Here is a 14917-nt window from a genome sequence, read left to right as displayed (position 1 = left end):
ATTTTAGGAGAGAACAGTGCCATTTGACATTATACAGGCATTAATATTGTCAAGGCACTGAAGACACATCTCCAGCAATATGCTAATAAAAACCTGATGAAGACTAAAAATGCTTGTCAGTGAACCAGGAAATTTCTGTCAGCACTCTTCTGCTGGCATATATTGATGCTGTATTCATGAAGATAGAAAGAAAAGTTATCAGCTGTTTATAAAGAACATTTCAAAGAATAAAAATGCTGTGATATCTAAGTTATGAGACAGCAGGCAAACTGTTGACAACAGGCACTACAGGAGGAGGAAGAGACAGAAAAGAATAATGCAGCAGTATGTATTACATGTAGGGAAAAAAGATGCCAATGCATTTGCACAGGAGATGATATCAGAAACTGGTTTTACATCTTGCTGCCTACTAGCCAAAGGATTACTCCTTTACACCTTGCAGAGCGAGACACCCTTACATATTTTTCCCATGTGGCAAACATTTCCAAAATTAATGTTGTGTATCAATAAAATGCATCATAGACTCACCAGGAGAGTGTCTACCAGGCTAGTCTGTATAATTTGGTTACCAAAGTAATTAATTTCCTCCAAGGAAGGGGGAGTACCCAGTGCTGGTCAGTCTGTTCCACGGTTCCTTTGTTATCAGGCACTGTTTATGGATAAAGAATTAGATTATCATATTAAATTAAAGGGATAAATATTCCATTCCAAAATTAGAAATGGAATTATGAAAACAGAAAACACATTGCCAATGCACAAGAACCCAGCTGCATCCTCACGCTGTGTTTTTGGTGTCTCTGCTAGGACAACATTCAACCATGAAAGATGTGGACTGACTGTAATATACCTGAACTTCTTCCAGAAATTTGTTCAGTATACTTTTGGGTTTGTTGAACTGAGGGTTGATTCCTACTGCATGTCCCAAACTAGTCCATTCTCTGTAGGTTACACAGCTGTGCTAGTAAGTTGCAAACCTCTGTCAAAGATGTGTCAAAGTGAAATCCTTATTAGCATTGTGCATGCCTGCTTATCTCTAGCAGTTCATAGAATCATTTAGGTTGAAAAAGACCTTTAAGATCATTGAGTCTAACTGCAAACCTAACACTGCCAAGTCCACCACTAAACTATGTCCCTAAGCACATCTACATGTCTTTTAAATACCTCCAGGGATGGTGACTCAACCACTTCCCTGAGCAGCCTGCTCCAATGCTTGATAACACTTTCGGTGAAGAAATTTTTCATAATACCCAATCTAAACCTCCCCTGGCACAACTTGAGGCCATTTCCTCTTGTCCTATCGGTCGTTACTTGTGAGAAGAGACTGACACCCACCTCGCTACAACCTCCTTTCAGGTAATTGTAGAGAGCGATAAGGTCTCCCCTCAGCCTCCTCTTCTCCAGGCTCAGTTCCCTCAGCCGCTCCTCATAAGACTTTTCTCCAAGACCCTTCACCAGCTCTTCTTTGGATGCTCATGGAGAACGTACTAGATAGAAACAACTGCAAGCAGCTTTGAGAGTGGTTCTGCCTTAGCTGTGGGAAGCCTCTCTCCCCGGGCTTTCTGCAGGTCACCCTGCCACTGGTGCCATTTCGCACGGGGGCTGTACTGTACAACAAGGGCTTGGTGCAGGATTGTGTTTCTGGAAAAGCTTTTCCTTCGTGGCTTGTACCTTTCTGGGGTGTGCCTCACAAAGTCATGACAGAGTAAGGGTCTGTACGAACATCTCAGCCTTCGTGGACATGTCCATTTCTTCCAGCAACGTAATGGAGCATACGGATGCCACCGCTAAAGCAGTGAAACGTTTGCATGTATGAGCAAAAGGGACAGCCGCCTGTCGGCCCATCTCACCCGTGCAGCCGAGGACTCTGGTAGTTGGGACAGAAGAGCCTCTGGTTACGCTGGGTGACCAGGGAGCCGCGGTGGCGCAGCGTGGCTTCCAGCTGAGTGGATCAGGGGCTGCAGCCCCGGCTCTCAGGCCTGGCTGAAATACAAGCCCACACACAAACGCCAACGGCGGCCGTGCCCAGCCCGCGGGGGAGGGCCGGTGGGAAGGCAGGGCTGCCTCGGGGGAACGAGGCCCTGCGGCCGGCGCGAGGCGCGGGGCACAGCCGGAGCGAGTGAAGCCGCCTCATGCCCAGCATGGGGCAACAACCGCCGTCTCGGCAGCCGTCGGGGCATTCCCCCCGCCCTGCTCCGCTCCGCTCCGCCTTCGCCTCGCACCGGGCCCTGTCGGCGCTCCCGCGCTGCCCGGCGGGCTCGCTCCGCCCCCTCCAGCCGGGACGTCTCGCAAAGCATGCTGGGGCTTGTAGTCCCTCCCACTGCCCTCCCGCCTGCGGGGCCGCTTTGCGGAAGCGGAGGAGCGAAACTACAGCTCCCAGCGGGAGGAGGGGCGCGCCCCTGAGCGTCCGTGTCTGAGCGTGCACGGGGCGGGAGGCTGGTCCCGCTAGGTCGGGCCGCGGGGGCGGGGTTTCTCCCTCCCTATCGCTCACCCGCACAACTCGTTCGCCTTCGGCCCGGCAGCTGGAGTAGGGGAGGACGGGGCCGCCGCCGCCCGGGGCTGACGGCAGACATCGCTCGCGGCTCGGCGGCGCGTGTCTACGTGCGCGCGTGCCGGGGGCGGCGCGCGGGCGTTTGGTTGCGTGGGTCGGGGGAAGGCGAGGGCTGAGCCGGCGGGAGCGGGGCTGCAGCGGAGAGCACTCGCCGCCCGGCTCGGTCCCCGGCGCCTCCAGCCCGCCCGGCGGGCGGCTGCCTGCGGAGGCGGTGATGGGGAAGAGTTAGTGCTGTCGCCGCGCTCCAGCTGCTGGAGAGAGGGCTGGGCCGGACCGGCGGCGCGGAGTCCCGGCCGGGGCCGGTGGGGGGGGTACCTGCCAGCCTTCTCGCTGGGAACCGAGTGACTGACCGCCTGCCCGCCCGCGGCGGGGGGTCCCGTCCCTCACCGCCTGCCCCCGCTCCTCCCGCGGTGGTTACCGCCTCCCCCTAAAGATGAAGAGGTGGCAGCTGCTGCTTCTGGGTCTGGCTGCTGGGGAGAAACCGGGATAGAGGCTCCAAAAACAAAAACAAGGGGGTAGGAGGGAGAGAAAGTCGCCGCTCCCTGGCTCGCGGAGCGGGAGCCGGGCGTTTTTCTCACCTTGCTCCGGGCAAAAGCACAGCGAAACTAGGGAGGCCGGCGGGAAGCTGCTACCCTGTGCCGAGGAGAGGGGGCAGGATGCGGGGGGGGGCCCGGCATCGCCGCGGGCAGTGGGCGAGAGGCTGCGCCGCGGCGGCGTGCGACCGCCCGCGGCGGCCCTGAGGCGAGCGGCGGGGATGGTGAAGGGAGGGAGAAGTCCCGGCAAAGATCTTGCACCGGCGGCCAAGGCTGCCGCTCCTTCCCTCCCCAACCCCGCTTCCGCACGGCCGCCCGCCCCGCGGGGCTGAGGCGCTGGGGAGCATGAGGCGGCGGCGGGGACCGGTGGTGTAGGGGGAGGCGGGGGTTAAGCGCGGCGGCGGCGGGGCGTGAGGCGGGGGAACGGTGCGGCGGGGAGGGAGGATGAGGACCTGCTCCCGAGGCGCTGGTGTCTGTCGGGGACCGGCCCTGCCCCGGGCTGCCTCGGGCGCGGCAGAATCCCCTTCGGCGGAGCCGTGAGGGCGAGTGGGGCCCGCGGGGAGCCCTGCGCCCGCGGGTCTGCGCGGAGCGGCGGCCGCTGCCCGCCGCGCTGCCGCTTCAGGAAGAAGAGAGCGTGAAGTGTTTCTCGGAAGCTGGAGTTGCAGCCTGGTTTCTTTCTTGCCTTTTTTTTTTTTTTTCTTTTTAAGCTTAATAATTTGTTACGCGTGTCTCTTGAGGGAACGTTTTAGGAATGGTCATTTTTAGCAGTGAAATCTGCTGCGCAAAGGAGGATTATAACAGATCTCTATGAATGATAGACTCGATTGCTAAACCCTGCCTTGACCAACCTTCTAACCCTCGGAGAGGTGTCTCAGGGTGTGCGTGAGAAGAAAAAAAAACCCAACCCCTCTCATTTGAAAATAAACTTGAGAAAAAAAACTAAAATTTTTTTGACAGCCTAACTGCTTTATAATTACTTTTTATTTTTGATCTTGTTTTGTGATAAGTTGTTTTAAAAAGGATTGTCCTACATGGTGGTTTTGTAACTGGTGGAGGAAGGAAGGATCCCTCTTCAGCGTTTCTGGTATGACAGCGTTGGTTTCTGAAGAGTTAACTGGTGTTTGCATGATACACCTATTGCTAGTCTGGTAGCAGACTTTTCATCTTTTTATTTGCTTTTTTAATTAACTGGGGCTGGTGGAGAGGGTTATCTTGGTCAGAAGAATATTTGCACATATATATATATATATAGTATATATTTTTGGTGGGGTTCTCCCCACATTTTACTGTCTCTTGATGACTCCTGGAGGTGGTAGTGGGCCCATGAAAGACTGTGAATACAGTCAGATCAGCACACACAGCTCTTCGTCTCCCATGGAGTCTCCCCATAAGAAAAAGAAATCGGCTCCCAAGAGAAAATGGGAGGTGTTTCCTGGAAGAAACAAATTCTTCTGCAATGGGAGGATCATGATGGCTCGACAGACTGGAGTCTTCTACCTGACTCTTGTTCTCATCTTGGTCACCAGTGGACTCTTCTTTGCATTTGAGTAAGTGACATTAAAGTCTTTGTATCTTCCTTCTCTTCCTCTTTTTTATTAATTTTCTGGCTGAAAGCAAACTAAACATGTTTATCCAGATGTCCTAGAGAATGCTGACTGAATTCAGCTAACGCTGGTTTATATAATTGAAATATGATCTGATAAGATGCTGAGGGATACAGGAGCCTATTTTGGTTATCAGAAACTGAAATTTGAGTATTAAGGTTGTCGTGCTTTTATACCACAGGTTTCCAGCTCTCACTGATATTGCAAGAGGAGTGTAAAAGAGCAGGTTTGGATGGTCAGGAAATGATGTAGCATCTTGTCTGTCAGTTACTCTGCTGAGAATCAAAACTGACAGGTGCAAAAATACTGACTTTTTGTCACAGAACTGAATGCAAGAAAAGCATATCTTTCATTAGGTTATGAATTAGGCCTGGTTTTTTACTTCTTGAAGTCGTTCAATAGCTTGTAGATGAGAATTCCAAGGGAGAAAAAAAAAGAAAAAAAGGCAAGCTGTACAATTTTGCATGTACTTGGCTTTCCACCACTAGGTAACAGCATTACTTTCTGCTTGTGATGATAACTTGTATGTGAGTTTGGTCTTAGTTTAAGCTGTGTTTGTTTTGGAGTTTTGGATTGTTTTTTTAAGCAGGCTTCTGGTGTCCTCCTGGGGCTTTTTTCTCTATTGCTTTGAATGTTCAGCAGTCCTTTTCATGGATATAAAGTGAACACACAGTGACAGCAAATCAAATATACTGATTTTTGCACTTATGTTGGAGTGCTTAAATTAACTATGCCTGACAAAAAAGAATTAAGCACTTGATATGAATAATACAGTTTGACTTTTATGTACTTACTTGTTTTAAAGCACCAAGTACAAAGGTGCTCACACGGCCAAAACACTTAGTAATAATTGAATTATTTTTAAAGGGTTAATGCTATTCTACCTGTTTCAAACTACTGTAGCTTGATTTGTGGTTTGTGGCAGGAGAAAATTCTTCAAAATACATATACAGCTCTTACTATTTTCTTGAATAGGAACTATTATTTATAAGTAAGATTCAGTGTTGTCTCTAGAAATTCTGTTGACTTTGCTAAGTGGTACAGTTGAACAACAAAGGTCATTTATCTCTTGGCATCTTCAAGGAAGAAGATGCAAATGTTAAATTGTGCCTGTTAAATGTAGACCATCTTAAAATAATGGTAGTAGTAAAGAAGGTAAAAATGCTCAGCAGGTAACCAGTGGCTAAATATATATGTGAGCTCAGCAGATGAATTGTGTTTAGTGGGCTCCAGATTACTTTAGAGGGATTTATTAATTGTAAATCTTCTGCAGACATTGTGAAGCTGCTTGAATATCCTTTGAGTAGTTGAAATAACACAGTCGATGGTATTCATACAAGTGTGTTTACTTTCCTGGTTGTAAAGAGGTATTAAAGGTGTAACCTGATAGTATTGCATCAGGACGGGGTGCTACTCTGCTCTGTTTGCCATGATTAGGCCTAGTTTTGGAAGCTCTTTTGTGTGGGCTGACAGTCGCATCTGTGTGCGGTCTCATCACCTTCAGCAGAGCCCCTGAGGGCAAGTGCTGGACTTCCTGCCAATACCAGCATGTAAATGTAGGATCAAAACTGTAATGCTTTATAATTGTGATTGTAAAACTTATTTATTAAGCCACAATTTACAGTTTTATTCATGTGTTTTAACAATTTGATCCTTCAGAAATACTTACTCTCTGCAGCTGCATGATTCAGAACTGCTAAAGCAGGATGAGCTGCTAGCTGTGCATCACCCGATTTCATGACTACTGTGAGTTATGTGCTCTACCAGAGTTGAACACTACAACTTCTGTCATGTCTTTGAGCTTATTTGCAGTGTAACCGTATGTGATGGACAACATTTTTAGCCGAACTGCAGCACTTTTATATATAATTGGTGCTTATTTTAACCGAAAGTCTTGAAGCAGGGAAAAACCTTTATAAATTCTCTGTGTGTGTGTCCTGGTCTTGAGTCATTCTTGTACCACTTGCGCTCTCCTTGTAAGGAAAATCAAAGTAAAGGATGGCAATGATATTTCATTTTTATAATAATAAGGTAGATTTTGGTCTTTCAAAAGCACTTGCACTGGAAAATTATTACTCATCCACTGAAGGCTAATTAAAAAACAAACCTTAAGACTATGAGAATAGTATTCAGCAAGTTGATGGTGTTTGAGCTGCAGAAGATTGTTAACATTACAAAGAAAAGAGGGGTGTCTCTTTGATTAAGAAGTGTTACTTTGAAGTTACTCCTTATCAACCAGTTAATAACTTGAATTAGAGTATCACTTCGATTATTTGGCTGATTTGGTTATGATGCTCCTCATTAACCAGCTACTTACAGAATATGACAGAAATATGTTTCAGTCCTTTGGGTACATGTGGGGCAAAGTGGTTTTTAAATGGACATGTGCCTTGTGTGTCTGGACTGTAAGGTCAAGGCTGTCATTGAAGAGGAAGATACCCTGTATGTTCTTGGAATTGTTCAGTCTTTTTACTACAATTGAAGTAAATGGATTTTTTTTTTCCCCTTTGGTTTTGGGAACTGGAAAATAGGTACTTATATTCCAAGTCATTCCCCAGTTGCTGGCAGTGAAGAGAGGGAGTAGGAAGGAGATGACTTTGAGAGCTAATTCCTGGGAAGGCATCGTGAGAGCATAAACACTTGTCCTTTATCCTTTTGGCTTCATTTGTTCCTCTAACACAATTTTTCCTCTCTTCCTGTTATTTTACTCTTGATACCCAGAGCTGTATCTCACCTGCTTTGGAATCCTGTCCAGGAGAGAAACACATTTCTCTGAATCAACAAATCCTAGCTCTCCAAAAGCAAACATATGTCATATATCTTGACCTATATAGCTTTTGACATTGAACCATGCATGTGTAATCTTTGTTTCTTCGTATTTGTGCTTCTGTGCTTTTTCCTGCCAATTTTTCCCAGCTCCTACTTTTGGCTGGTTTTATTCCTTTCTCTCTGTTGACTTTTATCTCTCATATACTCCAAGTACATCACCAGTTCTTCCTTTTATCATTTCACTGTTCTTTTTCATTTTCAAAGAGCTAAACCAAAAGTTACTGAAAAGAAAATCAACAATAAATGATAAGCTTTCAAGCAGGTGAAATATTTATAATTCTTGCCTCCTTCCCCTTCCAAAGGAAGAGAGTGCAAATAACAAGCAGTATTATTCCTGTAACTTGTCTATTAAATGTAACATGAATTATTGCGACCACTTTTGGGTCCCAAGGATGCTGTGCCTGAGGTATTCTTAAAAACAATGCCTGTTTTAAAATGCTCAAGATGAGGCAACACAAATTACCTAATTTGTCTTTAAAATTTGCATATGTTGTTTTATCTTGGAAGTACAATTCCTAACTCTAACCTTGTGATATTTAGCTGTTTTTCTTTTTTTGCAGATTTGGCTTTGTGTTGAACTTCCTTTTTTTCCGTTTGTCTTGCCCCATGACACAGACATACGTTTTTTTTTTAAACTATTCAGTGCTCATGTAAAAGTAGCTGCATGAAAAGCATGGAAAAAAAATTCCTTTCCCCAGAGCAAAGATAGCATCCGTAACTGAAGGGCAGATCTCACTGCTGTACCTAGCCAGTTCAAACACTGTATTTACATATATGTAAAGTCTTTTATTGGTGCAATAAAGAGTGGCAAAACTAAGGCACTTCATACTTTCTGCTTTTATTCAGCTAGGTATATGCACTCAAAAGAGAAAAGAACCCTTTGTGCCAATCGTTATTTGGGGGTACTATTTTTGTAGGTTACTGGAAAGCAAAATGGAGGCTGAACAACATATTTAACACAGTAGGACGCGAAAAACAGACAGCTTGTTGTTAAATGGCAAGTCTTGTGTGGATGCACAGGCTTCATGAGATCCGGAGTTGCGGTAGATGAGCTTGGCTGCTTTGCTGCTGTGGGTTAACTCTGCTCCTGTCTGCCAGCTCCCTTCCTTCTTGGACCTCACTGCACAGGTAGCAGGGGGGAACACGTCTGCACCTGAGCTGCTTCAGTTCAGGCAGGCAAATTAAACTTCCCATAAAAGGTGAGTTGAAGTGAAGATGCCGACTGAACTGAATTGACTCAGGCACAGTCATGTTTTATTCTGTCAACTCAGTTGCAGGGTGAGTAGCTCTGCAAGAAGGTTGGAGCAGATGGTAGGATGCCGGAAGGGCTGAAGCAGTGCAGCTCTTTTCTCTGTAAACGTGAGTCAGAGCCCTGACACTTCTGGTACAATTTGACACTTGCACTGATTCAACAAACTGGAGATTTTTTTTTTGAGCCAGTTAAAACTTTATTTTTCTGAGCATTTGTGTAATTGCACTGTCTTTCAAAAGAGGGATGTTGGAAAATTATTTAAACTGAGACTGTTTATGTGCGTATGTTTGTACAAATCATTACTTTCTATCTGCTCTTGCAGTTGCTGGCAACCTGCTCCATGCCTCCCACTTTGAAAACCAGTGTGACTGGAGGACATTCATGAGTCACACTTTCTGATGCAGTGTAGATTGTTCAATATTGAACTTCTATAGCACATGCTATGGCGAAGTGGTGTAACTTGCTGCTCGCTGCAGTAAACCTCTATGTGTACACACCGATGTCAGTAAGCTGAGCATTTTCACTATGGTATCAGCAATCACCTTCATCATATGGCAAATGTTTTCTGCTCTTGTAAGAGGTGGATTCTTAGTGTGAGGTCGTATTGCAAGTAGGTGGAATGTTCTTCATCTAATAACATGGTTTATCTTACCTCCTCATCTTAAGAGCAGAGGAGGATACCTGTATCTTTTGATGACCATGTCCTTAAACTGTGAGTTTCTTAGAAGGAAGTGCTACCAAGCTGACTTCTGCTAAAGGCTGCTATAAACTTATAGGGCATCCTGCTGAAGATGTCAAAAAGGATTTTAAAGCCAAAAAAACATGGCATATAAACTAAAATGATTGTTCAACAGAGAACAGCATCCTTTTCTACGTGGAAGGCAGTAGCTGCCTAATAGTGCATATTGGGGTAAGCAAATGCAGTGATGAGTAGGTGGTTTTTTCCCCCCCGTTTTCTTTGTTTAAAAAAAAAAAATCTGTCATTAAGATTAAACCGGAGCAATATTTCTGTTCCTCATTTTGCTATATTACACATCTCTGATAACTTAGTGAAAAAGTCATGGAATACAGAGAGTGTAATTTTTTTTGTTTACTTTTTGTACTTAGTTTATATAGATATAACAAATGATATGGCAAATTCCTAAGGGATGGATGGTATGCATTCCAACCAGAAGTTTTTTATTCTTTACACTTAAATTACCCTGAAAATGTTAACTGTCAGAATCGAATATCTTTCCAGGTACAAAATAAATCTAATAGTTTTTTTCCTTGACAAGGGACTTTCCATTCCTTGGTCACAAAAAGTCTACTTAATTCATCTGTTCTAAGTTTCCCAGTGATCTGTGCAACTATGTCTGCTGAAATTTCTCCCTGGCCAAAAGGGGATAGTTTTGTACTACCCTTTCTTAAAGTAGATCTGAGCAGATACATCAGTTTAAACTTTTAAACCTGCTTTGAATGAATAATATGATACAAATTGAAATTCTTTTACCCAGAAATGTACTAATAGCATTTGATATTATGTCATGCACCACTACTTTTCAAGGGTAGGCCTATTTATGTGGAAAGGGATAATGAGTAAATGCTTACTTTTTCAGAGTAAAATTCTGTGAGGATAACAGAAGGATAACCTCTCATTTTTGGAAGTCATACATTCTCTAGTTCCCTTTAAACTGCAGAGGCTTTTTATGTTTGGTTTTGGTTTTTTTTTTTAACACTAACTCCTTTTCCAAAAGTTAGTGAAATGTTAAACAGCTTTTTGTTTTCAGGGTAGTTTGAGTTTTGTTTGGTTTTTTTCTTTTGTTTGGGATTTTTTTCTTATTTAGCTTAGTTGATGACCATTATGTACTCTTTCATGGAGAAGACAAATTTTGAACATAATTTTTGGTCTTTTAATTTACTCTTTTCTCACCTGTGGTTCTCCTTATAGTTCCATCTTTTCTTTTCTTTGTGGAGGTGGAGGGAAATGAAAATAGGGAATATAATGGTGTAAGAAGTGATGCTGGCTTCTCAGACGCTATGTCCTCTCAGGACCTTGAGGAAATCACTGTGTGGCTGTGGACCATCAATAACACATACACCTTTGGAGTGAAATGTGAATGTTTGTGGTCTCTTTCCTGATGTCACCCCAACGCCTTGGAGAAAGAGAGGAAATTCCATTGCAGCCTGCTGGGGGGTGGTTTGCTGTGCTCGTCATAGCTCAGCATGGTTGTTATAGATAGGTGTAAATTCTCACCTGGAATATTTGATATCCCTTTCAGAGTGGAAAAAAAAAGAAGATTTCAAAAGTTTGATTTTTCTTACCTATATAAATGTCTTCAAGTATTTACAAATGCAGATGGATAACACTACTGTACATCTTCAGCCTCTAGAATGTGAGGTTAGACTTGTAATTTTGTGACAGTTGTTTGTTAAAATCTCTCTTAATTTATCACTCAGTTTGAGAGCTCTGTTGTTGATACTATCTGCATAGTATGCCTGTTTTGTTTTATCTTTCCCTGAGTAGATATTGTTGCCCCTTTATGGTAATGGTTATGTGCCAAAGGTATAAAAATGCGTCTTCTAGAGACTAGTGTAGGGAGAGTCATGTTAAATAGATTTACAGTATTGAAAAACTAATTTCTACTAGTTCTTGTTAGAAGATTGGCATTCCCACGTGAACTTCTCTGGGACTTTTCTCACATCAACCCCATAGAAATTTTCATACCTTGTTTGAAAGAAAGATGGATTTTTTTCAGATGTTTTCTCAAGTGAGTTTCTCATAGAATCATAGAAGGGTTTGGGTTGCAAGGGACCTTGAAGATTATCTAGTTCCAACCCCTCTGGGTTACAGTAGACCAGGTTGCTCAAAGCCCCATCCAACCTGGCCTTGAACACTTCCAGGGATGAGGCATCCACAGCTTCTTTAGGCAACCTGTTCCAGTCCGTCACCAACCTCATAGTGAAGAGTCATGATGCATGTTTAGATTCATGTAAAGTATTCTTTAAATTTGGACTAATGATGTGGAAAATACCCTTGTTGATACATTATTTATTTTCTGTCATGGCTTTGTTGCATTATTATTTTGTAAATTGCATTTCATACAAAACAAAGTATATCAATGGTTAAATACCCTCTGGACGATTGAGAAATTATCTTCCTTTAGAGTGAAAAGGTAAAATATTTGTGCAGAACTTGAGCCAAACTTGAACTAAACTGTTCTGTTCATTCTCTTTTTTTTTTTTTTTTTTCCTTTGGGGTGGTGGGGCTCTGGAAAAATATTTTGTTAAAAATATTGGGCTTATTTGTAGGTTCAGCAGAAACTGAAATGCTGAAATTTTGACTGGACATTACAAATATAAATTCTTTTTTAACAGCTAAGGTATGCCTTTTAAGTGGTTAAAACCAACATCAAAACAAAGCCTTTTATACTGCCCTTCAAATGCAAAGGGACTCTCCATTCTAGTGCAGCATTAAACTGTTAGTTGTAACATCCAGATGTGAACTAATTAATAAGAAAGTGAAGACAACTACAGAAGAGGAGAAAGCTGGGAATATTTTTAACTTTCTAAGCTGCATGATTGTTTCAAAATAGCCCAGTCAAAAAAAAAAAAAAAAACCCATTGGCTTAAAATACTGGGACATTTTGAAAAATTGCTTAAAATGTTATAATAATGTTATCTATGAAATTTTTGTTATCCTGATTGATGAACTTTCTAAGTGAGGCTGTAGTAGCTGATAACAACTTAAGTTCCAGGCTGCCAGTACGTGTCAGTGCTGCTCATCTTTCATTTGTCAAAGCTGATGGAAAAGGGGAGAAATCCCCTGAAGTCAGCTGGAACTACCAAAGTTTAATAAACACTTCATATAATTACAGCTCATTTTTTCCAGACCTTAATACAAGAACTGTAAAGCGGTTAAACATTTTACAAACTAAAGAAAAAGACCAAAATCAAGAAATCAGGATGAAGTCTATGTTTAATAGCCAAAAATAAAATTCCATTGTGTACCTCATGTTGCAGAAGTATTAAATGGTACTGACGTAAAAGATGCTTAGGGAAGGAAGCTGAAGTGTTTTGGCATTTTGGTTCTCTGTAACATATACCCTGTCCCTTAGAACATGTTCATATTCGAATTCCTGTTCGTACTGCAGTTACTAGGTGAAGGGGGCTTTGTATGTGCGAAGCCTGACCGTGGGCTTGCTGCGGTGTGCGCTAGTGCAGATCTTACCTGACTGCATTCCCGAACTTTAACTACTGAGTTGACAGTTTGCTGTATTGCTATATGATTATTCGGCCTCTGTATCCCTGGTCACTTCCTTTTCATCAGTGTCCATAGGGTTTATTCACGTTGTTATGGGATGTTGGCTAATGAGGTCTTACATAATGAGCTTGGCTAATGAGATCACAGCTGTTTTTGTTTTATGTTTTTTCCACTCCTGCCCTCCCCTTAAGTTGCTTACTGCAATAAACGCTGTCAGCGTGTGTTTACTGTGGTGCGTATGCAGTCAGTTCAGCTGCTTCTTTAAGTTTTACTTGTATTAAAAAAAAAAAATCACAAAACACAGATAAAATAGGATACTGAGAATTAAGTTGAAAACTGAGAACCAGAACTCAGAAGTTCAGAGGTACATAGAATCTGCAGTTTGTGAATCTGCAGTTTAAATGCAAGATAACACTGTTACCTTGTCTGCACTGGGTGAATGTATGAAATAAATTTGTGGGTTTTAGTACAAGTTTCTTATACATATGATCAATATATGTTAGTTCTCAAGAGCAAGGAACAGATATGTTAGAATTTATTATTTTAGCATAAACACTCAGTGTATTCCTAAAAGTTATGAATGCCGATTAAACAACATTGGCAGGGATCAGAAGCTTCCGTCCCATGCCCGGAAAAGGAGTACTGATACAAAACTTTTGTTTCTGATTGTGATAAATTTTGTGCATGCTCCTTTTTGAGCTGTCTGGTTATCAGGAAATTGCAGTCCTGGTCTTGCGTGGTCAGTGCACTTGTTAGATATCCCACTGGTTATGAATGCCGTGTTTCAGGGTAGTAGCAAGTGTCAGACCAGCCTGTACTTAAATTTTACTGACAGGATGGATTGTGCTCACAGTGTGGGTTTTCATGCCACATCTGTCTATGCATGTTCCTTAGTAAATACTGTTTTATTGGCAAAAAGGGCTTTCTAGTGTTGAATTAGAATATGGAAGAGTTATCATTTTTCCTAATTTACTATGTAAAGCAGTTAAAAGCACTAAGAGGAAAAGTAAAAGCTAGAATAGTAAAAGCTTTTAATACAACTTTTAAGACACTGTTATCATTCAACATGATTTGAACTCTTTCCAGGGCTGGACAGGCACTGGGTGTGGAAACAGCCAAGTAAATTTTGTCATTAGTCTGAGTAGGCTGGTACATGAAATGTGTTCTATGAAGTGATATAAAAAATGTAAAGAGCATAGTCACTTCTGGTTTGCATCAGTGAATTAGCCTGGAGAAGAGAAGGCTCAAGGGGCATCTCATTAAAGTAAATACTCATCTGGGGTGGGAGAGTAAAAAAAAAAAAAAAACCACAAACCAGCCCTATACTCTTCTCAGTGGTGCCCAATGACAGGATGAGGTAGAATAGACACAAAATGAAAAACCATTTAAATGTAAGGAAAAAGTTTTGTAGTTTTTTTTTTTAATTTTTGGTTGGTTGGTTTGGGGTTTTTTTGCTGTGAGGATGATCAAACACTGGCACAGGCTGCCTGGAGAGGCTGTGGACATACTGGAAACCAACCAGATACAGACCTGAGCAATCTCCTTTAGCTGACCCTGCTTTGAGCTGGACCATTGGTCTCTCTGATCTCTAGAGGTCCCATCCCACCTCAGCCATTCTGTGTTATCTGTGAAAATATGAGAACTTCTTCCCATAAGACAGCAAAAGCTATATCTAGTGAGATAATTTTAATCTTCTTTTAATGACCCATTTATTACATGTGTATTTCACGAGAACTTCAGTTTTATCTAGTCTTAGGATCTGAACCTAAAGCCTCAGTCCAATAAAACTTAAAAATTTGCAAGTGAAATAGCCGTAGCTGTTCTTTGTCCCCTCTTCTCTTTTCTCACCTTTGAATATGGATTTCTCAGTTCAAAGTGCATTTTCCCAAGATTTCTTGGAGGTTCTTT

At 42.7% G+C, this 14917-nt stretch overlaps 1 protein-coding gene across 2 annotated transcripts in view; it reads left to right on the top strand.

Annotated features, from left to right (window-relative positions):
• Window positions 1-4275: 4275 nt before the first annotated feature.
• Window positions 4276-14917, top strand: part of ZDHHC14 (zDHHC palmitoyltransferase 14) — a gene marked incomplete at its 3' end in the record, with an annotated part of 110878 nt that continues 100236 nt past the window's right edge. For both annotated transcript variants that reach the window (XM_081998104.1, XM_081998103.1), the window contains exon 1: window positions 4276-4628. In XM_081998104.1, coding sequence (XP_081854230.1) covers window positions 4378-4628 — 251 coding nt within the window. In that variant the 5' untranslated portion in view covers window positions 4276-4377. The remainder of the gene's footprint in view (window positions 4629-14917) is intronic.

This window comes from Phaethon aethereus, assembly GCF_964289735.1.
Source record: "Phaethon aethereus genome assembly, chromosome: 3".
Classification (NCBI taxonomy): domain Eukaryota; kingdom Metazoa; phylum Chordata; class Aves; order Phaethontiformes; family Phaethontidae; genus Phaethon; species Phaethon aethereus.
This window is presented reverse-complemented; position numbering and strand designations above follow the sequence as displayed.